Here is a 25,486-nt window from a genome sequence, read left to right as displayed (position 1 = left end):
GGTAGGATAATTAAAACGTCCACACAGCGGGGCGCATGACGCAAATCCCAGTCTCATGTAAACACTGTGTTTTGTTTTTAAAGACGCAGTTGCCCCCGTGGAAATGACTTTATGAGAGTTTATGGCTCCGACTAAAGGTACGCGGTGTTCCAAAAATGCGAAAACATTTCACTTCCTCTTACTGGAGGAGTCGTGGCTGACTGTCGATTCAAAAATGCTTACACCACAACCGCCTCTCTGTAGATGGATGACTGTACATACTGATGCATCTGGACTGCGTAAGTGGTGTCTTATGATGCCTGTTTCCGTCTACGGATAATTAGAAACATGCAGCACAGTAAATTAGGTGGTCACTGCTCATGGACAGCTGATCATCGCTTTATTGAAAGAGTTTCTCAACAGTGCCACCATACTGTATTTTGCAGTGAAGCCTCGCTGCTTAAACATGTACTGTGTAATAGGTAATTGCATTAACGGAAGAAAGCCCTTATACTGCTCCTGTTCAACGTTCATTTTACAGCTATAGTGAAATTGTTTCGCAGTTCGAATCAAACAGAAACAAACAAACACCTGATCACTGATGGACACCAACAAACAACAGACTGCAGTGGACAGGGGAACCATTAGGAGTCTAAAAAAGCCGTCTAAACAATCTGTGCTAATAAACAGTCTGCAGACAGCAGGAACAAAGGAAACCTTATATCTCTCGGTCCTGCTCTGTTAGGCAGGCTAAGTAATGAAAGTAATGAGACAGGGTAACAACACTGAGGAGTTTGTTGTGATCTGGCTAGAAAACAGATTTCTATTTGGAGCTGATTTCGTTCACATGTCTTTTTTTAACTGTGTTAAGATCAAATGGCACCCAGCAACACGACAGACTTTGATAGAGAGACATGACTAGGTATTCTGCTCCAGTAGCTTAAAAAGCTGCGCTGATCACTGTTTCTTTATGTCAACAATGACAATGGCTTCATGAAAGTGAGGGGTCACTCATCAGAATTTTGGCAGTCAAGGTTTTTGCAAACCACGTTCACACTTTTATGTGTCAAAGGCTTCATAGTATGTTGACGTTTCTACAAAACGTGTCATATCACATTCATATTCCATGTTCATGATCTGACTTTCATATTGGGAGGGGGGGTGAAGGAGTGATGGTGGAGTAATCAACAACATGGCTGCCAAGCAGTTCAAGACTGTGTTTCAGCATTGGATATTTCACCACTGGATATTTTTTAGGGCGACCTCGGGACACTTTTCAGCCATGTTTGTGGTTTTCCTGACCCTAAATATAGGTTTTGTTTTTTTTTTTGCCTAAATCTGAGGGGAGCATAAACACAACATTGTGACAACAGAAAAAGTGGAAAGTTAACCTGAAGAAATGTAAAGTTGCAGTTCAGGGTGTCTCAGTATCACCATATTCTTGACAACCCTTAGATTTTTAAAAATGAAATTGTGTTAATAACACACACATGATAATATTGTCTGAATTATCCAGCAGTGATGTTCAGCCTTTTCCATCTTTTGTTTATGAGTTAATCTGGTTGCCTTCTCACTAGAAACTGAATAGTTTATAGTAGTTGTTCTTTTTGTACACTTATTTTTGTACAGTGATGGTTACTGACCCTCTCTACAACTCCCTCCATACAAGGAGACATAACGAACAGTAATCAAATTTAAAGATAGCATTTTTTAAAATTGTTATCAGTTAAAATGACCCTTAAAGGATTCAAAACAGAAGGGTTTCTTTTAGTTGAACAAACTCTTTATTATATGTGCGGTATGATAACCATCAATTTTCATTCCAAAGTTTACCTTAGAACTGATACTGCTGCAACCCGGCGTGACACATCTGCTTTCTATGCAGTAATTACATTAATTCAAAATAAAGGTAAACCTGGACCTTTAACATTCAACACATTGTTCAAGTTAGCTCGTTTGCTGATATATTGTACAAGATATTATGTCAAAACAGTATTTCCCAAATCCATTTATTCTCGGGATGTCTCTCCTCTTCACTGTATTTTAATCTTTTGAACTAAATTTAAAACACAATATGTGCTGCTTCTCTATCCAATAGTACCTGACTTTTGAAAACTGTTCTTCAGAGTATTTGGATAGCCCCAGGTTTAAGTGACATACATGACCCTAAATGTTGTTTCTGTGCCAAAACTTAGATCAAACGCAGACATTAATAGGGCAATAATCCGTGAGTAATTTGAGGCCTTAAGCCAAAAACAACAGTCTGGTTTTAGTGTCTCAATAATTAAAGCCACGTTTTTTTTAAGCGTCTGTATGCGTTCCAGACACCTCCTCACACCAGTCGTCCTCTTCTCTCCCATATGACTCTGGAGCTCAGAGATGCTTATCGGGGCTCAGAGATATTTGGACATTCATGACAGGAGGGTCAGCAATGCGGGTGGATTTGTTATTTCAGCCCAGTTAGAGAGGCAGGCCCATGGGGGTCAAACGCTGGCCAGTGGGGCCTGATTATGATCGTGTCCTGGGGGGTCTTCGCCTGCGACCAGGCTGTTGTTGTTGTTTGGCTCGGTTTGCTGTTCAAGTGCAGCAGCCGCACAGATGAAGGGATGGGGGAGCGATGAAAAACAGACAAATTGTGGGAGGTATAAAGACATCGGGTTAAAGGGTGCACTGATGTAGGTAGAGGAGGACAACCTGGTTAATGGCAGCTAACAGGTGTGGGACTCTGAAGCCTTAGGGTCACTCAGTACATTAGGGATGAACACACACGCACACACACAGTCTTAGATTTAAATCCACCTCCTGTTATATAAATCAAATTCAATGTCCCTCCGGTTCTCTCGTCACATCATGATCGGAGCAGGCTGAAATCAGAGACAGCTGACATGTCATGCAAACAGACTGATGTGATTTCCAGGGCTACAATGAAGTGGACCAGGGAGAGCAAGTCTCGGTCTTGTGTTTCTTTTAGCTTATTGAAAGTGCTGTAATATTTTCATTTGATGCAGTGGTCATTAAAAAAAAGGGAATCACTTTTGTCAATTGAAACCAGCCTGTTTGGGGCAAATCCAAGTCGAGTTTGGAGTTTTCGAAAAAGCAAACTGCAAGTCAGTTTTCTAGGTCTCTGACTGCCAAGTGTTACAGTGAAATGACACAGCATTTAAACGCTTGTGTTGTATAACTGCGGTTTTATATAACTGAGTCATTTCAAAGCATTGGCCTACTAATTAAATATTCAAGGTGTGCAGCAGAGTGGCTCCAGGGAAGGCATTGTCTTCCGGAGAAAAATAACTCAAAAGCTGAAGGATGCATTGCTGTAAAATTTGGTACAGTTATTAATAGTTTCCAGATGATGACGGTTGATGACTTTCATGATCCCCTCACTGTTATTCTGGCGCCACCAGGAGGTTGGCACTTTCGGTGAAACACCTCGACAACTTTGGGATGGATTACCCAGAGGATGAATTTGACCAACTTTAATCACGATCGGATCACAATTTGAAGTTTTCCGGCAGAATTAGTGAATCACCATCACCCTCACCCAATTAGCGTTTAGCATTAGCAACACCTAGCCTAAGCATGCTTTCTCAGGACTGCTTGACACCAGGAAAATGCAGGGATCAGCATCAGCAACATAAATGTGCTTTTCACTAAATGTTAGCACACTAAAACATTCAGATGATGAACATGTTTACCCTTATACCTGCTTAACATCAGTATTAGCATTAGTTGTTTTTTGGTTGCGTTCAGGTTGAAGTGTCGCTGCAGTGCAGCCTCACAGGGCCACCAGCACGACAGAGGGCGCCATTATTAAAGAGACGCCTGTAAAGCCTGGCGCTCCAAACTACATCAATAATGAACATCAGACTGAGAAAAAATTATTACATTGCTATTTAAAGTGTGTGGGAAGTCAGAGGCGAAACTCTACTGCGCATGTTCAACGGGCCGCCCATCCCAGAAGTAAATTCAAAGCTAGAAACCTCTTTGGCGCCATGCACTTGGCGAGAAATTGTAATTTCATTGAGGAGGCGCCATTTGTAGACTGTTGTTTTATTGTTTGAGGATTTTACAAGGTCAAAAATTATAAACTTAAATATTGTTTCTTTCAAATCATGTGTATATCAGTAGCTGAATCTCAATCATGTCAAGGCTCAATTAGTTTTGTGAGAGTCAACTGAGGTCGAGTCCCACCACATCCATTTTAGCCTAATATACTTAGGACTTCATAAATTGAGCTCAATAATCAGATCCCAAAGTTGTAAACTGTGTGCTCACAAATTCCGTTTTAACTTTCAGCCAAAAAAGCAGATTGAATGGACCTTCGTGAATTAAGGATAAACTAATAGGGAAACTGGCAGGACACAAGCACTTGCACACCGAGACACAGTGAATAAGGGAATTTTTTTTTTTCTATAGCTTGTGACCGTGCGTTTGCAAGAGCTGACAGATTTATTGTAGCGAACGCCCCTTCCTGAAAGCGACCATAAATAAAATGACAGAGTCAAACCTGCTCAGTATATAAAGCAGAAGTGGATAAGTAGAATGAAAGAGGGAACATTGAAAGAGAAAAAAGAAAGACAAGAGGTGGTTCTTACTTTCTGTAATTGTTGTGCATCTTTGTGGTAATTCAGTTATGATCCAGGACTGCATAAAACACACACACACACACACACATACACACACACACAGGAGCACACACAGGAGCACAGGTACCCTCAGTCTGAGCACCTGAACATAGTTAAAGGACTGTGGAAAGAGTGAGAGTGCTCTTCGGGGGTCTTGTCAGGCTTTGATCTTTGGTATGTACTGAATGTGGGGGTCAGGGATAATAGATTGGGGGCTGGCAGGGTTGAGGAAACATGAAGGCACAAGGAGGGAGAGGGAGACAGTAATGATGGTCACACCGGCTTCTTGAAACCTCCCGTTAGACCGGGGTAAAATATTCATTGGCAAATGCCTCGCGCAGCTCCTTAGTACAGCTCGCTGGTGGAGCTGGTGATTTAATCAGGATTGAATCAGATGATCTTGATTAAGTTGGCAGCTGGAGAGAAATCGAATGACATGTCTCTCTTGTTCTTTCTTGGAGGCGTGAAAGCATCCGGGCAGTTATTACAGGCTGAACCTCATTAACAAAAGAAGGTTAGAACTGACTTGGCGGCTGAAGTGAAATGTTTGACCACATACTTCGCCCTGCAAGTTCCTGTACTTTGGACACTGATTAAAAATTAAAAAAACCAATAAAAACCCATTTAAAAAGATGATGCAGCGTGTGGAGTGGCGGATTGCAAATAAAAGAGTATCAGAAAACGGAAACATACATTTTGAGTCCCTCAAAATTGTACTTATGTATAGTCACTGTGTAAATTTACGTAGTTACGTACCATTACTGATTTTGGGAGGTACTACTGTCCAAACAGGGACTTATTAAAGGTTAAAGATTAAGATTTTTCACCCTGGTCCCTGCGGTGGAAACAAGTTCAGTTCCTACAAAAGTCCTGGGGAACGTTCCTGCAGTGGCAACACAGCTACTGTTAAAAGAAAATCAGTAAGAACAAAAAGAAACAATAAGCCTTACTTATAGACGCCAACAGGATGATTGAGTGAACATGATATGACTCTAAAGTGAGCCACTAGCGAAGGACTACTTTCCTGCATTCCTGGCTTCTTTTTCGCTCCTCACCCTGGCTCTCTGCTTCTCATCTCCCCTCTCTTTCTATCTTCACATCTCTTGCTTTCACCTCTCTTTATCTTTCTGCCTTCCATTCTCCCAGTCGCCCCCCCCCCCCCAGACGTCCTCCTTTCGTCTCCCCCAGGACTCTGTCCACACCTCAGGGTTCAGAGGTCTTGAGGTTGACTGTCACGAAACAATCTACGACCCCACAGAGAGTCTTTAAAGCCTGTTATCTCCCGGTGCAAGTTTGCATTTGCGTGCTTACGCTCATTTGGGAATAATCCTACACGCGATAGCCGTGATCAATTCAACCCACGATTTGATGGTCCCTTGAACTACTCCTGTAGTCTGTTTTTATCAGATTTAAATAAAGGTAAAGGAAATGTCTTCTCCAACACTAAGTTCAGCCTCTTCTCTCTGCCTGTTCTGAGAAGAGACACTGGGGTTTATGATGTGATTTGCCAGCCGCGTCATCCTTTTCGTCTCCATTAACCCCCTCCTCCTCCTCCTTCTCCTCCTCCTCCTCCTCCTCCTCCTCCTCCTCCTCCTCCACCTCCTCCTCCTCCTCTCTCTGCTGGTCCTCCGTTTGGTTTTAAGGAACATAAATCTCCTTCTTCTGACCTGGTGTAGCCAAGAAGTAAATGAGAGAGGCAGATAAGGGGATGTAAGAGTCAAAGAGAAATTAAGGATGAAAGTGAGCGCAGAACAAGGTTAAGTGACTGAAAAGATCATAAGAAAATCTTCTCCCCCTTCTTCTTAAGGTCACTCTTATTGTAGACAATCAGATGGGAAGATTTTAAAGTTTATCTGATCACAACGAGTTGACTGAGACCTTTTGTGATTTAAGAGGCACCAAAGATGATTTTACTTCTCATAGACACGATCTGCTTGCTTCTCGGAGTAAATCCCCCCCACACTCCCTGCCGTGTGGCTCGTATTGGGGACATTTTATTGTTTTGATTTGTGGGATGATTCTGCTGCTATTCTAAGCTGTTTTTCCTGATTGTCAACAAATCACATGAAACCATCATGTGTCCGTCTCTCTCTGTCTCAGCTCATGGGTTCTTAATAAAGAAGTCAATGTGGGTCACAAATGTAAGAATTAAATCTTCGGGTAATTAAAACAGCTGAGCACTGTGGATTTTAGCAAATGCTACTCAAACAGGGAAATCGGGAATTCCATTGGGAGAAGCTGCAGTGCCCTTGTTCATCGTCACGAAGGAGCAGGTGAGCCAGTGCAACAGTGTGGCTGCCTGATGTGTTTTGGTTTGAGTTTTCTGGACGACGATGGAGGTTTACGGCATAGAAGAATGTAGTGTGTCAGGCCTTGGCTACACAAGGAATACAAGTTCTTGGGATGAGTTCATCTTTAGTTTCAACTGATGTGTTGACAGTAAGAAAACTACAGAACATCCACCAGCCCTGTCCTTTATTACAGATAAAGGAGGGATTTGTGAGTTAAGCCTTCAGCATTGTCTTTACCACCATTTATTGGCAATCTGATTTAATTTGTTTGAGTAAACAAAAGCCAGAAGTTGTTTATAAGTCTGAACAGTGACTCGGCGTCTACAGTAAGTGCCACATAGGTCTGCTGGCTGACAAAGCGCCTGATGGATGTGTAAACACTCAAGTGAGAGAGGGAACGAGAGAAATGAAATTGTCCTTTGTGGGTAATTAGTCTCTTGTGATAAATGAAGATGCGACCGAGAGCAAATGAAAAGAGCTGAAATATGAGACTGCAGGAGTTATGTATTACTGTTGAACTCTATAAGATATTAGAGGAATGATAACTTTTCTCAGTCAGAAAATAAAGGCTGTTGAAGTGTTCTCCAATAGCACATTTCAAATCAGATCACATCACACAGAAACCAGACAGAAACCGTTTCCTCCCTGCTGTTGTTTACTTTAGCAGCCGTTTTGTTTTGTGACCTTTCCTTCGCGCCCGCTTGGAGCAGGTCTGAGTCCGTCTTTAGGCGTTTTGCGGCAGACCATGTTGACCGAGCAGACGTCAAAAAATGCACAACTGGCAGCGAAACTTCAACACATTCTGTCTGGGAAATGAAAGGAATTCAGAGCAGCTCAGGCGAAGCTGTAGATATCTTTTTTTTTTCTTGGAGTCAGGTCAGTTTCAGTTCACTGGAATGACGCACTGAAGCTGCACTTCATATAATATCAACAAGGACTTCACTCTGTATGGGTGGGATATGAGAGGAGGGCCGACACAAAACGCAACCCGTCTACAGACAGCTGGTCCAAGATTATTAAGGTTATATTAGCAGCTGGTAAATTAAAGTTATAATTATCTAATTAAAAAAAAGTTTGGTCATGTTATGGGAATCTGTTTGGGGGGTTATGGGGCACTCCTAATGTCAAACCCGCTTTTAGCCAGCTGGCATGCCCGGCTGATCAGCTGTCATTGGGCTCATGACCAAAATTTGTGAATCCATTAAGAAGTTATTCAGTTATTAAAATTTCATCCTCCTACGGCGAAAAATGTGGCCGCCAAATGGTGGCAACATTTTTTCCACCCATGTATTGACAGAGCGACCTACAGAGCTCCTGGTCGCAGCTATAAACCTCCAGGTTAGAGAGGTTGGTTTAAAGTTAATGTGAGACAACTAAAACACTTGGATAACGTTGGGGGACATGGCAGTCTTCAATGGAAGGTCTCTGGTTGAACATGTCAAACACCAGGACCAGTCTTACAACCAGTGCTTCTAACTCAGAGCATATAGGGAACAAAATCATCTAAAGTGGACATAAAACCCAAGAGATCCTCCTATGTTGAGATCCCACATCCTCATCCCAAGTTCTGTCTGACAGTGAGGGATGTGTCCTGTCTTACACTTTCATTGATGCCCAGAAGAAGGTGTGGCATCACCACTTAGAGACAGAGGTGGTAAAAGGATGACCATTTGTGGGTGGTGGGCTAAAATAAGAGGATGGAGTCAGGTGTTGGGGGTGGGGGGGTGGGGGATCTTTGGAATTTAGAAGAAGAGGGCAAGGAATGCTGGGAATGCCAGTCATGAGACATACTAGGGGAGGGCGGGGTCGCTGCAGGTCTGGAGGTCAGCTGATGGCTCACACACCAGATCTGATCCAGAGTCCTGGCAACTTTAAAAAGGACTGAAACGACAGGACCATCGTCCTCCGTGTGAACGCATTTAAATCACTGTGTGTGAGTACGTGTGTGGGTGTAAAGGCTCCCAAAATCTAATGATGATTTATCTGATTTCATATCCTCCATGGCTGCCTTTGTTTATCGGGATGTGACATTTAGATGAGTTTTGGTATGTAAAGACTTCCAAGTTTTGCTTTTTAGTTCCAGTAATTCAGCTATTCTCTCAATAGCATCTTGTTGACAACAACCCAAACAGAACATTGTCTGGCTTGTTTCCTGTAAACTATAATCATGGGACTTTCTATTATGGGTTTTCCTCTGCACTGATCCCTGATCATCTGGTCGTGACTTGAACTACAAATGACATCCAGTGCTCACGTTTTTTTTGTTTTTTTTTCCGTAAGGAAGGACGTAGGGTCCAGACAACCTTTGAGCTAGGGTGGCGTGCACTTACTGTACTTCAGTATCTTCATCCTGAATCTAGCTCCTCAGTAACAACATGCGAATGGCACTGTGAGCACTTAAGGAATCGTAATGCACGCGATCTAATGAGGTTCTCTATTTCTGTTTGCTGTTCTGCTGGGGAACACTTAGGCGGTAGCAGACGAGGCCGATTGTTGCATTAAGTTTTTGGATGTTGATAAGACGTCATCAAATCTATAACCGCTAATGGCCACCGTGTCAACAAAGCCATCTCATTTTGATCTGTTTTCTGCTGACTGAAGCTCGATGCGAATGCACCAGGTGCTTGTCTGTGAAAGAAACGACTGGAGAAAAAGTTGAAGAGAAGACAGAAATTACTGTTGAGTGTTGGAGCTTATTTTAGACCCGCCGCATGACACGGCTGTCACTGGATAGTAGAAAGAAGTCAAATTGAAGTTTCATTGAAGGGACAAGCAGTTGATTGAATAAGCCTCACACTGCTCCTCACAGAGTTGGCCTTTGTTACGTTCCCCCTCAAACAGTTCCAACAACATGTAGGACGGCCCCTCTTCCCCCTCGATGACCACCCCTCCCTTCCTCCCCTCCTCAATCCGGCTCTCACTCTCTTTTTCTCATCTCTTTAGTGCATCCCTCCAACCTGTCCCAGGCAGAGTGTCTCCTCTGTAGTGTCATTTTTCAGGGCTTTCCTGGAGGAGTTCGGGGTGGTGGGAATAGGGCCCGAGTTGTCCATTAGTTAGATTAGCAGCTCTGTGGGGAGGCTCTGGTTCCCTCTCCCCTGGCCGGGACGGACAAAGCTCGTCCTGACTGCTATTGTGCGGCTGTCAGTCGGGGCTGGTCACGACCAGAATAAACCCTTGTCAGGACCCAGATCCACTGATAAGGTGCTATGAGCCAGGCTGTGTGTTTTTTTTGTTTTGTTTTGTTTTTTTTTCACTTCTTTGTAAGTCCACATTATGAAAAAAAAACCAAATTAAATACAGTGTTGTACCTTTTGATCTTGATTTGCAGCCTTATCAATATTCTTCCTTTTCTGCAGAGATATTAGGATATTTTCTGGTAGGATTTCTGTGTAGCTCTTCTTCCGTGTTTGTCTTCCAGTTTACCATATATAGATCTTTGTGTCCCCTGGTGTGAATTTACCCATTTTTGGTCCTTGTCATGATGTCCTTAAATGATGATTTTTTATCACGTTCTAATAAAACCATATAAGGATGGTGTAATGTAGGGGCAGCACACACACCATTTAAGGATCTCATAATGTCCCGGCAGGCTGTTTCACTGATCATAAAACTGGCATTTATTTGGTGGTTCACATTATTTGAAAACGTGGACCCTGGTTATGAGCAGTGACAGCAGTTTTAGTGCTTAGGTGAAGGCTGACATTTTCTTCACTGCCTTGAGCTTAACATTTGGAAAAATAGCCTCATTAGATTTCTCGTTGAGAGTCAGATGGGAGATTAGTACCACTGTGTGTGTGTAAAGTTTGGAGCAAGAGCAACAAGATGGTCAGCTTGGCACAGTCTAGCTTTGGACAGGGCTGGAAACAAGGGGAACAGCTAAACTTGCATAGTCGCAAAGTTAAAAATACTCCTTCCATTACCTTTAAAGCTTACTAACATAATTACCACATTATTAAAACAATCTAATTTGTATGAAAATCAAAACAATGTGAAAACAAGTTAGTTTGTGTGTAGGGATTAAACAAATGGTGTACAGCTTGTTGTCAACAGACATGGCGGTGTTTTGGCTGAGCTTTATAGATGTATGTAGGTTTATTTCTTAGCATACTAGTTAGTACTGCAAGATAAAGGTGCTGGGTAAAGGGTTAGAGTTAGGTGCTACTGGCTAATTTCTGTGGTTAGCTCCACATTTGATGCTCAGGCATGAGGCCATGTCAGTGAGAGAGTTTCAAAGATGTTAGTGGTTTGTATTTTTAGCCATTTCAGCTAGGGCTACCGGAGGCTACGCTTCAGCCTTTTGTGGCTAGCTCAATTTTTGATGCAAAGTGGTGTATTTTGGTAGTTTGAACTTTGCAAAACGAGCGGTGAAACCAAGTTTTAGCTGTTGTTAGATAAGCTAACTGCCTACTGGGTTACCATATTTAATACACAGATGAGAGCAAGAGTGTGTTAGTGAGCTTTAGAGGGACATGCTTTTCTACTTTGCACAGAGACTGTCTATCTGTTTCTCCTTATTACTAGGCTTTATGCTAAGCTAAGCTAATTGCCTCCTGGCTAACACACCTCCTGTACTTAAGGTATGAATTTTCTTGCCAAACTCATAAAAAGTGAAAAATAGTATTTCCCAAAATGTTTCCTTCAAAGGAAAAAAATTTGATCACCTGTGTATATTTGTTCAAACTGATGCCTTTAAATATATACATTTTTTTTTTTTACAACTTAGACATACCTCTTTCTGTGTTCTTTCTCTTTCAGTCTTTGCAGAAAAATGGACAAATCTCGAGCATGACCAGTCTGAATGGACACTCAGAAGACAACACGCTGGCAGAAGGTACGTATGTGTGTGTTTGTGTCTGTGTGTCTTATCCGTCAGTGGTGTTTATTTACAGTGTGTGGCTTTGGGTGTTCCTGTGGTCAGTGGGGTAAGTAGTTGCAATGTTTGTTTGGGATTGTGTCTGGGATTTTGTACTGTTTCTTCAGCAGTGGCAGGAGGTAAGCTTGTTTGTGTGTGTGCAGATTCTTTCCTGCAGATGTCTTGCAAGATCTACTTGATCCTTAAATAATCCCTTTCTCAAAACATAGGGGACACCTACATTGGCTTTTCACATAGGAGCCACACACACACACACACACACACACACACAGCACATGCTTTCTTGAATTCACTTCACCATTTCTTAACTTGCGTACACGCACCCATTTTGTAAAGTTATAGTCCTACTTGATCTTAGAATAAGGCTATGCTTGGGGGCAGTTGCAAGACGAATTTGTGATCAGATCACACCCCTCTATGAAACAGAAATATCACTTTAAGTTTGTCAAAACATTAAAGAAGTGCCAGTTTTTGTAAAAAAATGTTTCTTTTTGAACCTCCCACTATCTTTGCACAGAGCTAGAAATCCATCCTTCTGTCGAAGAAGCGAATGGACCCAGAAGTAGGCCTCATTTGTCTCACTGTTTAAAGGACCCGTCAAAACATTGTTTTTATGGAGCAGAAATATTTGAAGAGGACTGTCTGTGGTCTCTGTGGAAGCTACTCAACGGAACGACTCAACAAGTCAGTAATCTGAGATAGCCATTAACCGGTAATAACGGGCAAAATTGATTTCTGCCACTTAAATTAACATTAACATTAACCTGCTCTGTCCATCCTCTGCAGCACCATCCTATCTCCAAAGCCATGTTTGTTTATTTTCTTTACCATTTCCATCGTGTCTCCCTCAATCTGGGAGGGCTGCAGGGGCCGGTGCACCCTCCCTAAATATTTAGCAGGCCATGACCCGGGCCCCGCACAAAGCAACCTGCGCACTTCATAATATGTTATGGCCCAGGGGAAACGGTAACCCTATACTACTTAAAACACAGAGATATGTCACATACCACTCTGTCAAATAACCTATTTAATAAGCTATTTAATGAAGCGATTCGGTCCGTTTATAGAGTAACTCAATACCCTCTTCAGAGCAGAGATACCGAGTGTATGAGTTGATGTGGCATGCAGACTAGTGGGGAGTAATTTGGTTGCTGAAATCATTGCCTCTGTGGACATGTACTGTTAAGTTAATTAGTAATGTGGGAAAATGTAGAACAGAAAAGTGTGGAATGACATTTTTCCCTTGTTGGGTACATGCTCAGATCTTGTGCGCTTGTGCATGCAAAAACAGAAGCTGCGCACCGTTTGCATTCATGTACACCAAACCAATTAACCTGAACTTGTAAACACAATGTCGCTGCTAGCATGCAGCGCATACCTTTCTGTTTTGCGTGTCCTCAAAATCGTGAGATGATTTGTCATTTTTTTTTCCAGCTCTCCACAGTTTTCACTCCTCTTCTTGCTTCAAGAAAACATGTTTTTCTTCATGATATGATAAACATGATAATGCCACATATGTCCAGATCCATTTGGCAACATTACACACACACACAGATTTATGTTGTCCTTACAGAACCTGGCACTCTCACCACCAGCACAAAAAACAGGAGAGAAACTGTAGAAATCAGCTGATGTTGTGAGAGAAATTCAAGGCTACCGATTAAAGATGTGCCAGGGGAGTGAAAGAAGGGAGATACACGATGGGAGAAGAGGGGAGAAAGATAGGGGAAGGGTTTTCACATCCCAGCTCTTCCCTACCTCTTGTGCCCCACTGATAAAGACAGTGATGCATTGTGGGAGACAGGAAGCGCAGAGGAACCTCTCTGATAACGACCAAAAACAACAAAAGACAGGCTGCAGATCAAAAGACTGACACATGAGCAAACATACGTGTGTACAAGCGCACACATATGCAAACACACAGCCATAATCTCTCTCTATCAGGTTCACCAGAGTGTTTATAGTGTCAGGGCCGCACCCCAAACAGATCGCACACCTATGTGGATAATATGACAGCTGAGAGTGTTTCAGGATACGACATCTAACTCACTTCCATCGAACCCATTCTTAAATCTGACATTTCGACAGGGATTAAAGGCACTGATTCTCGTAATACAAGTCTCTGCTGCAGACTTTTATGGCCAATTTTAATTGGAAAGTCAATACGTTTCGTAATAGTTTGATTTTATGGAAAAAGAAAAAGAGCAGGTTTGTACGTTGCAGCAAAAATATTTTAGTCTATCATCTGTCATGGACTGTTTAATGAAATTACCAAAACTATTTGTTTAAAATGGTATCAAAGCATGAGGATTGGTGTGGAGTTACATTTTCCAGTCCCTCTGATAGTAGCCGAGATCATTGTGAATACAAACACTGAATCTGCCGGTTCGCACAAGGTGACCATGGCTTGCAAAGAAGATGTGGCAGTCATGTGTTGGTCTTTCAAGAACTCCTGAAAATGCCGGATTGAAAACGAGAAGTAAGCATAGATAAAATAGCTGAATCGAAGGTCAGATTTGTTGTTCCCTGGTTGCTGCTCCTTTGTTCTCAGCAAAGACTTGGTGCTCCATCTTGGGCGGGCCACTGGTTTTGGATAAAATGTGGATAACAAATCGATTCAAACTCTGTTTGAAAATCCTCCTTAGACTTTGTTTTAATATTCTTTGGGTGCCAGATTGGCTGAGAAAGGACCGAGGCAGGAGAGCTGAGGCTCAGGAATGCTGAGTTTACTTCAGGTTAATAGACAGAAAGGAACTGAATAAATATTACATGCAGTTTTTTTGAGGGGAGAGCTCAAAAATGTTTCTTTGCTAAAGAGATGAGAGAGGCAAGCATAGCCAGGAGGAGTAAACACAGGGCCGGATAAAGAGAGAGGAAAGACACATGCATCCATGATTGATGCAGTGACCTTTTGCATCAGTTAACAATTTTACAAATATGATTAAAATAAGATGCATTATCACCTTATTTTTTTGCAGAATCTGATCTCTCTAACTTGATTTTTTTTTGTATTCAGCAATAATGTGTTATTAAAGAAACCATACTGATCTTTCTATTGGTCAGTCTCATAATATGATGTGTTGCATGCTGCGTTTTTCCATTTAGACGTGCGCATGTGTGTTTGGGTTGCTAATTTCAGGGGTGTGGGCGCGTTGGGGTGCAGTGGGAGCCCAAAGACTGACATCATAGCTGATGTAATTCACTGGCTGGAGCGTTCACGGTCCCTCCCAGGTGGCTCACAGGCCCTAAAAAGAGGACAGATGAAGTTTTCTGGAAGGATTGAGGAGGAGAGAATGCTGACTGTGAGTGTGCTCTTGCGTGTTCAAGGCAGTTTTGTGTTTATTTGATCGTTCTTTGGTTTAAATAATGTGCGTCTGTTTATTTCATTCCAGTCACAGGACCAAATGGGTGCAGTTCACCTCATTAAATCAACTGACTGATTTAATTCATTAATGGATGTGTACAAATCAGTGTCACATACATACTTAAGTTGTCAGTCCAAACAAAGAACAGAGCATTGACATTTAAACTTTATTTCACTCTCTGTACCATGCTTCTGTTTGGAGAATTGGTTGAGTATTTGATTGACCAAAGTACATTTCCATGTTTCCCCTTTCACACTGAACAAGAAACTCACCGACACTCGCTAACATCTGGCTTTTGTCGTAAGTGGAGAAGGGTACAATCTGGAAAAAATTCTCATCCACATGTATGTTCTAGTGTAAAAATGACTTACGACATGTTATGACATGCCTGTTGGTTTTTATGCTGTTTCTCAGCTCAGAAAAATCAGCCAATGGGAGACAACTTAGGTTATGTAAATGTGTGATGGACAGTAAGTCCTGACATTAAGTCATTAATTGACAATGAAAGCAGTAAGTATTTTACAGCCTGATTTGGTACAATACAACAAATTGTATTGCATACTGTAGCTGTCCTAGTAAATCAGAAAGTACGAGCGGTCCTAGTTGTGTCATGAATTGTCAGAAGCGATTCACTGGAGTCTCTTCGTGCTACATTTTTACATCTTTTTGGTCGCAGGTGTTAACTTTTACGAGGTGAACGCATTGCAATCCGTGCGTACTGTAGGTGTGCATGGACGTGTGTGCATTTGTGTGTGTGGCCATGATTTAACTCCAGGATGGACTTACTCGGGCCCGGCCCTGGGGGACATACATAGCTGTGTTGCCAAAACGTTCATTACGCCTGTGGAAGGGACCTCTCCCTTCACTTAAGCCCTGCCTGATCCCTGCCAAAAAGGATTCACATCATACAGTCATCATAATACAGTCCAGCCGTTACAATTTTGGCCCGTATTCCTTTTACAGTCCAACTGACAACACTTATTACAGGCGATGTTTCCTTCTTCTTGTGCATCTTTCTCTACTGTACTCACACTACTGGGAGGAATTCTTTTGTCCTGGGTTTGCACAGATGCTGATCCATCAACTTGCTGCGAGACGTCAGAATGATTTCTTCTCCTCAGAGAAAGGAAGTGATCCCAGAGGAAAGTGTTCGAGAGGCAGAGTTTTTAGATTGAGTGCTTAAAAGGCCCTCAGCCCCTCAAGATCCATCATTGTCCAGTCAGTAGTTCAATTATGTTCATCTGTGCGGCATGTTTTATTTAGTCATTTGTAATAAAGTGGGTGCTTTAAGAATCCACTCCAGGGCAACGGAGAATAGGAGAAGTCGATTCAAAATCTGCTGTTTGTCAGCTGCCGCTTCAGCCTCTTAACTGATCAGAAAGAAAGCTTCATTTTTCCGGAATCATGTTTTAGCTATTTGAATTAAGCTTGATAAGGTCAGACAGACTAGATTGTCAGCAATAACCTGGTCAGCTGACAACACGCTAATCAAAAATCTAATCTCTCAGCTGACTACACTTGCCAAAATACGCTCAGTCAATATCCCCATATGCAATTGGATGATTGAATGCTGAAACATTATATTGTAATGCTTACTTTAACTTCACCGCAAAAACTCAAAATGGACTCAAGTGCACTTCTCATCTTGATTTTTAAAAACCTTAACCAGCATGTTTTCACTTTCACAATGTATTTACTTATAGACAAGAACAAAATGTATTTCCTTTTCCAAAACCTTTTTTTGAAGTGACATTTTTAGTGTTTGTCAAAGCAATGACATCAAGTCATTATTGTAACAGATTGGGCTGTTAAATATAACTACAAAGCTACAACTGGACAAAGCAGTGCTTTGAGCTAACATCAGCATGCTAAAATACTGCATATTGACAACTCTGGCAGGTTTATATAAAGCATGTGTTAACATGCTAACAAAATAGAGCCACAAAAGTACAGTCTGTACTGAAACTGCCAAATAGTTTGTCAAGACAGTGAATTAAAAACCGCAAACATCAACTTGAGGAATGATTGGGGGACCTCCAGAGTCATTGTGATTCATCCTCTGGTGAACACGAAATGTGTGTCCATTAGCTAAAGGGAATTCATCCATTAGTTGTTGATATATTTCAGTCTGGATCAAAGTGATGGAATGATCGCCCAACATTGTGTCAGGCAGAATTTATATAAATAAGAATTCAGATTTTTTTTCATTATGTTCATTGCCAGAAGTGATCATATTTGGATGACCAGAGCTGGGAGTCATTGAGATCTTGACGACACACAGTGGTTGCGTCTTGTCAACCACACTTAGACATGCCCTAAACCATACCCTACTTTAACATCTATTTCACCCTAAATAGGACCATAATTTCCATGGTGAACATCATGCTGCATCAAAGAAGACTTGAAACTAGTGGCCAGTTTCGAAAGAATGCAGGTTTCAGGCACTGCCATATTGGCTTCGCCTGTCAGACGCAGAAACTCGGTGCATATCTTATACAGCTGATGTTTACGTGTAAACAGTGATTTAGCAACCTGAATTTAACATCACTTCCATATAAACTGTTTGACGAGAGTCCATCCCTGAGAGTATTAAAATGAGCGTCCCAGGTACAGAGGGCCTAACATTACAGTAATACGGTCAAACTCATGATAGACCTCTCAGACCCCCCAGGATCCACTCGTCTCCGCAGGCGCTCCTCTCTCATCTTTCCCGGCATCAGGGAACCTAATCTCCCTCCTCAACCCCTAACCTCCCCCAGGCACATGGAGGATTGAGAGAATTGACCAGGAATGCGACTGACCCCTCCTTCTTATCCTCCTTTAATAGCGTCAAGGTCCCTGATACAAAGCACAGAGTATCCATATACTATAATAAGTCATCTTTACTTTGCAAACAATGATAACATCTTTATATAAATGCCAAGTATGTGTCAGCGAAGTGAGGTTTTTCACTTCCCCCCAATGCAAGACTTGAGCTTAATCTTCTTGATGCCGGACACGCGATCCTTCAGTGATCTGCCTAAGTCTACCTTGTCTTAAGTTACTGACATTTGTTTCTAGAAAATCCCAAAACAAGCAAAGTTGTTGTGGAAACAGTCAGAATTACTCACTCTGTTGGCTGTTAAAGGAAAGAAAAGAAATTCGGACATCCAGTTGAGATAAAATAGATGAACAACTTCTGAGTGTAACTCAAGCACATGTAAACGGACCTCAGCCAAATCCTAATGTTAAGCAGAGCCGTGAATGAGACTGAGGTAAGGAAGATGAATAAGCAGCCAGGAAGAGAATGAAGGATAACAGCAATCGTGAAGAGCATTTTTGGGGCAAGTTCTCATGAGTTGCAGCTGGGTAGGGGCCAGGAACCATCTTCGTTGGCTTTTTTTTTTTTTTTTACCTGCCTGTTTCTACTATTTGGTGCAAACCTTTCATCTCTAGACCACCTTTGAAAATGCATTTGAAGCGTTTCTGTGGATCAAACAAATCACATAAACCGGCAAAATTGAGCTGTTAAGTCCCTCTCATTCACCTGTTTGTAAATGTGCACCATTTCCAGGGTCTTTTCAAGCACCAGGAGATGTTTTATTTTCCTCTTTCTGTACTGGAAGACGAGATGATGCGCGACAACAACTGGAATGCCAAGTTGCTGGTGCAGATATTTCAGGAATGCAAACACAACAGATGGCAGAGGCTGGCTAAACATACCCCTCTGAAGGAAATGCAGCACCTCACCCAAAATTTAAAACCACAGTTTTTCTTGCTATGTAATTGTTTCCAGTTGCGTGTCAGATAATATCGGTGATATGGAACCAACCCATTCTCTCTCAATTGAAAGCTACATGATGCTAGATTGAAATAAACAAAAGGTGGTCAGGAAAAGTTCAAATCTGAGACGTCACATCTACGACGCTCATCGCGTACTGTACTGTAATCTCAGGGAGAAAAGAGCCGGAAAACTTGCTGGACGGACTGTGCCGAGTACAGGACGACGTGTAACTCGAGGAAACGGGCAAAAAGGAATAGGAAGCAGTGATGTCAAGAAGTGACTGCGTTTCCTGTCCGACATTCTTATCCATCCCTCCGGCCCACACACACGCAGGAGTGGGGGGGGGGGGGGCTCGAAAGGATAGAAGAGACGGGGGCGGGGGGGCCGAGGGATTAAAGGGGACTGGAGTGTAGATTCGGGGAAATAAAAAGTGATGGTGTGAAAGGACCTAAACAGAATCAAAAAATAGAGAACAAAGGACACATACTGAATGAAAAACTCTCTGATCTCAGGCAGCTTCACACTCTCTAGGCCCTCGTTTCCCTTTCCTCCAATTATTTCAACATCATGCTATCCAGTTCTTGGAAGAGTAGGAGGCGTTTTCTCTTCTGTGCTGTCCGATGATGTCATTCACTTCTTTGCAGGCAACAAAAAGCCCCTCCGCCCAGCACCCCAACCCCCAACCCTGACCATTCAACACCCCTCCTCAGACATTCCTCAACTCAGGCACGTTTTGTGATTTATCAAGATATGTGGGGCGTCAACCCCCCAGACTTGGCTCTGTGTTATCCTGACTTAACTGCAGTTTAAACACAAAAAATATGGATGTCAGTGTAATGTCATGGTTGCAGCCTATATGAATCTAATCAGAAAATTTAGGAGAACATATTTAAATTGATTTGTCGGGGCACGGTTTTTACTTTAGGTAGCTTGTTAGTCCTGTTAGTCTGACAGAATTATATTCAGTTTCTATGTCAGGTAGTTTACAGCTGTATCACGTGTTATTGACATGAGTTATTCCAGGTGCCTCATGCATACTTTAATGCTCATTTCCCCCAAAGTTCAACCTGATATGTTCGGGATATTTGTGACTTTGGAGAGTCTGTGATCAACTAAGACCTAATGTGATTAGTTGATCAACCGATAAGTAGTTAAATTACGGAAACGAAGTCAGCAGCGACTTTAATAATTGACTAATTCTTCGAGTAAAAGTTCCCATGAAATTCTGAGTTTCAGTCAGAGTGCCATTTGATTCCACATATTAACGTGTCCCATAAAAACAGGGACCTCGAGAGGGACTTGTAATGGATACTGACTGGTGATAGGGCTTTCAAATGGACATTTAGGGCATTTACAAATTGACAGTAACTACAGCCTCTCTAGGCAACAGACTCTCGTTCGAAGAACGAATTAGAGGCTCCGTACAGTAACAGACTGTCGTTCAGTGAGCCAACCCAGTAGCATTAAGCACATGATCAGTCTAATGTGAGGACCAAGCAGCCAACTGATGGCTCTTTAACTTGTGTTTACATGTATGTGGCATTTGTTGCATTTGAGTTTTTGATTTATTAGACTGACAGCTGAGAGCTCAGTGAACATAGCAAACTTGCCACTTTCACACAGACACACACAACACTTTTTTGCATCGTGTCTTAAATACTGTTCCTGAAAAGGCGAACATAGGTGACAATCAGCACAAGACGTATGTGATCGAGGCTTGAAAGCACAGAATGTCATTTCTGCCGCCATCAAAACAAAACCAAAGTAGCGTGGGATCATGGGAGGCTTCATTATTGAAAAAGCGCCATTGCTGATTAAAATCTTTCAGGCATGACTCAGGCAGTGAACAAAATCACAGATTTTGGGATACCGTAAATAATCGTAAGTTTATAATCGTTCTGTTCTGTTAGTTTGAACAAAGTCAGTCTGGTTCATATGACTCAAGAGGTCAATCAAATTAGCACTGAGACCAAAACAGGAAAAGAAGGAAGAAAACACAATTATGTAGGTTTAGAGAACTGCGTTAGTGTTTTTATTTAGTCTTCATAGCATTCTTAGTCATAAACACGTCACAAAGTGTTTTTAAGTTACACCAGGCCAAGTCAACGTTAGACAAACTTGTTAACAGGACAAATTCAAAGCTGGATTTGAAGTTTGTTAATTAATTTTAAAAAACGACTCCCTTGTTCTGTAACTCCTAGGCGGTGTTTTTACGCCATCATTTCCCATTGCACTCATAGTAACCTGAAGCTGTGCCGACATTACCATCGCTCAGGATGTATGGACGTCCAGGAATGTGACTGACGAGAATGAGTCATATGGAGGAAGTAGGGAGGGAAAAGGAAGATGAGGGCCTCTCACCAAACTCTAAAATTCCCTTCAGTCTGACTCACTGTCCACTCAGCATAATACACAGTACTGTCACAGTGGCTATTATGTAGTATTGTAGAGATAGTTAAATACCTACCAGATGACTCACTGCAATAACAGAACGCCTCAGTGGTGTGTCAGAATGAAATTCTTTGTAAATTACTGTCATCAAATGAATACTTCTTTTTTGATATGACCATAGGATTTCCCTTTAAACTTGCTGCTACCTCTTAAAGCATAACAAAGTTACAAAGAGTTAGGAAATAGCTGAATCTCCTCTGTCATCTGGAACTTTTCCCTGAAAATAATACGTCTTATTAGATTTATGACTGTTTTTCTGTCTTGCCATCGTGAACACCTCCTTTCTCACTCCTGCTCGATAAAAACCATGAAGCTTTCCATTCACGAGCATAGATCTGGGTATTCATGGCTCTTTGGATTCAATGGATCTGAAGAAACTCACAGGAAGTGGTGTCAGACAAAGAGAGGACGATGTGCTTTGCCCACGTTTTGCCTGAGAGCTTTTTATGATATAATTTTAAGTAGCTTTGTTTGTTTGCACCTTAGAATTTTAAAGTTTGGGAATTCCAGAAAGACTTTGAGTAAGAATTCACACAAATGTTTTCCCTGTTGCTGCCACTTTAATTTTGCGCTTACAGCTGACACTTATCTTGATTATCACAGCTAGGCTTGTCATCATAGCTGTGCATACAGTGCCCCCACATTTAAAAGCATGCACATCTTTGAGTTGGGGGGGGGCACTTTCAGACGGTACTTGATTACTGCTGTTATCACCCATTTGGGAGCCTTCTAGATGGAATTCACACATTCCTGTGGGACAATGCCGAAGTGTGACAGATCTGATTATGCTGGTATTTACCTGAGGATTTATCTGCATTCCTTCCAGTCTCCCCCCCCCCAGACAAAAGCAGAATTAAATGTGTCTGTATTGGCGTAATTGAGAGGGGCCTATTAACATTCACAGGGGGCAGGCGGCACCCCCGTTCATGGTTTTTTGTTTTTGTCTGCCTTTGGTTTGAACTTTGCCTCAAATTGGGGCATTTTAGTGAACTTAGTTTTGCTGTTTTATCAACTTAGCTTTAAAGATTTGGGACTGGGAGCCCCAAAATGCTGAAAAGGCTCAACATTTCTACGACATAACGAGTGGCATGAGATACGACGGAGAGCCTGGTTGCCTCCTGAGAAAGGGGAGCAAAGGGGAGAGGAGGTGGGGTGGTTGTTTGAGGGAAAACAGTCTGCCTTTTGAGGGCACATATGGGTATTAAGGCCAAATAAAGAGACCGTAGAGCCCCCCCCCCCTTTCTCCAGAGAAACAATGTGTGTATGAAACAAGACGAGGATGGGAAGGAGGGGGGTGTAATATGGAGTTTGAACATCTACAAAAGTTGCAGTTTTTTTGGCAACAAATTCCTCATTGAAAGGTCACATGTTGAGCTCCAGTCATCCCTGGTGGAAGTCTGAGGGAGGGTGAGTGGATAAGGATAAGGAGGAGGGGGGGGGGGCTCATTCAGAACAGCTGAAGGGAGGAGAGGGAGGTGGGAGGTGGGAGGAAGAGGGAGGCAGGGGTGGTCCTAACATGACATGTGTGTCAGTCTGTTGAAATGTGTGTGGAGCCCTCTCTTCTGTTCATACTGGCTCAGAGGTGCTGGAAGGAAGAGAAAGAGGGGACAGCTTCATACAGTTTACTCGTCAAGACGGAGAAGACTCGCAGAAGAGTAAATACAAGTAACTAGATTTTATTGAGTGGGCAGAAAAGCAAAGGAAAACAACAGAAATACAAGTGTAGACTTATTTTTTTAATCCTCTGAATCTTTTCTGTATTTGTTTTGTTTTGGTGATTTCTTTTTTTTTGGAGAAAGGATTTGGGGACTTTTATACCAATGCTTGGGACAATAACTCTGACAGGTAAGAACGATTCAATGAGGTTATGGTCTTTGTTTGTTTTTTTTTTTGTTTTTTTTTATCAATTTAAAATTTTATTCAACTTTGCTGAAATTTAAAAAAAAAAAAGTGGTTGCATTGATGCATAGTTTTTAAAAAAAAACTTTTTGGACAATATTTGCTGGCTTTAAAGGATTTATTTCACTGAAGTATGTCTGAAACTGAAGCAGTAGTTTCTTGCTACATGAATGAGTATCGCTCAAGGCATTGTTGTGCTGAGGGTGTGGTTAGTCAGCATTGTGGATAGTAGACGTCCCGGCACGGTCGAGTGAATTTACTTGGAGGTGACTTTGATTTGGCCACTGCCGAGCGTTATTGTGTAGAAAGTAAAATAACATTTAAATGGTGTAATTTTCTCATTTTATGAACTTTTATCTACACACAAGTTTGTGTATCATCAAGTGTCCATTCATCATTCTTGAGCATCACTAGTAGCTTTACAGAGAGTGTGTAAGAAAACAAAACATCCTTCTTTTTCCATCCCTTTTTTGCAGTTTCACTGTAAAAACCTGTTTATCTACTGTATGAGTGCCACTCACAGTGCTTTAAATACCCACTGATGAGTGCTCTGAACTCGGAAGTACACTCCTGCCAAACTTCTTTGTTGGAAAGTAGTTTCACAGTGACAGCTGGCAGATGGAAAAAATAAATGAAGATGCATGCACAGAAATATTCTCAAAGCCTGCTTTTATCTCATGTCACTGGCCGAGCCAGCTCCCTGTATCCCGTCATGTGAAGTGTTTCATTAGATTAGAGTAGGGATCCTAATTCCCAGTGGGCTTATTCAGTTTAGCCCTGGAGGATAGGGAGGGAGGAGAAAGGGGCGTATGGAATTAATTACATGCCAAGACCAATTTCTCCTTCAGGTCTTATAACTGGGAGTGATAGTTCAGATGGGTCAGGTCTGAAATGTTTTGCTTTACGGTGACCTCTGCACAGAGACGGATTATCAAATTGCCAATGTTGATGGATAAATATTTATGTTTTTGATATTTTTGATCTAATTTAACATATAGTTACATCTTTGAGTTGTTCAGAAAATAGATGATATAGCAGACGGTGGTTGTTGTTTAAGTTTAAGCTGTTGATGAGCAGGATCCCCCAGAGCCACGGAGACACTTTGACCACATCTTTGATTTAGAGAGGGGGTGCCAGACAGGGTCTGTTGGGGGAGGGCGTGGGGCGTCTCCTCGCCCTGTTTTTTAACTGACTTCTTTTGTTTAAAGGGCTTGTGCTCCAGACAATTAATAACAACAAGGATTTGCATATATTTGGCAAAGTTTTTTATCCGCTTCCACAGCACACAGACTCATAATAGAGCTGAAACGTGATCTGATCTCACTGGAGACTGGTGTTGATTTTGCTGCAATTGTTTTTTGGCTGCGGCAATGATATTTAATACGAGAGCATCATCTTACAACATGCCCTCACACATAAACAAAGCCTGTCTGCAGTAGAAAGAAGCATCCCAACTATGAATGTGTGAGTCTGAGATATGTAACACCCTCTAAGGGGATTCAGCCCCAGGGCAAGACCCCCCCCCAACCAACACCATCCCTTCATCTCTTAACTGTCCCCGCCTCACCCCCTGTAGCCACTAGCATTCTTTCTGGTACAGTCGTTATTCAAAACACCCATCCTCCTCCTTCCATCACGCATTAACCCCCTCCCACCACCCCGACCTCCCGCCCCTAAAACCAAATCAATCTGGAGATGTTAACAGTTGTGTGTTTGTGGAAAAAAAAAGTAGGAAAACAGAGATCAAAAAGACGAGAGAGATGCCAGCAGTCTGTTAAATCAACACGACTCCTGTTTTATTGTACATGTAGACACACATGGCCTGGTCTGGCTCGCTAACAGTCAGACCTGGCCTACACACACACACCCACACACACAGACACAGACATCTTCATTCAACAAACTGCACCGGAAGTTCAATGAAAACAGCTTAGAGGAACTGGTTTAATTGGAGGAGTTGAGTTTTTGTAAGAGGTTTGTGGTTCTTCTGAGAAAATACCCAACGTGATTATTTTGTAAATCACCCAGGACTTTCTTTATTCGTGTTAACATCAGTTTGGTGAAGTCAGCAAACCTCCTCCGAGCTGCTGTGGGGCTTGATGGTAGAAAGAGCGGACCACCCCCTCTTCCTTTATTTTCAGAGGCCAGAGAGGGTTAGAAGGCTATTGTGTTCACATGTGTGTGTGCCTTGTGAAGGGGGGTTGGTGGGTCCCCATCCATCCTGCTGTGGTGGAATTTGG

At 42.1% G+C, this 25,486-nt stretch overlaps 1 protein-coding gene across 2 annotated transcripts in view; it reads left to right on the top strand.

The window, feature by feature from the left end:
- Positions 1–25,486, top strand: part of akap12b (A kinase (PRKA) anchor protein 12b) — a 46,770-nt gene that overhangs the window by 11,910 nt on the left and 9,374 nt on the right. The window contains exon 2 of one of the 2 annotated variants that reach the window (XM_037086312.1): positions 11,651–11,726. In XM_037086312.1, the coding sequence (XP_036942207.1) occupies positions 11,651–11,726 (76 nt within the window). Of the gene's footprint in view, positions 1–11,650; positions 11,727–22,909; positions 23,193–25,486 lie in introns of those variants that run through there. The other variant, XM_037086313.1, reaches the window with a different exon arrangement.

The sequence above is a fragment of the Acanthopagrus latus genome, chromosome 22, assembly GCF_904848185.1.
Source record: "Acanthopagrus latus isolate v.2019 chromosome 22, fAcaLat1.1, whole genome shotgun sequence".
In the NCBI taxonomy this organism is placed as follows: Eukaryota; Metazoa; Chordata; class Actinopteri; order Spariformes; family Sparidae; genus Acanthopagrus; species Acanthopagrus latus.
This window is presented reverse-complemented; position numbering and strand designations above follow the sequence as displayed.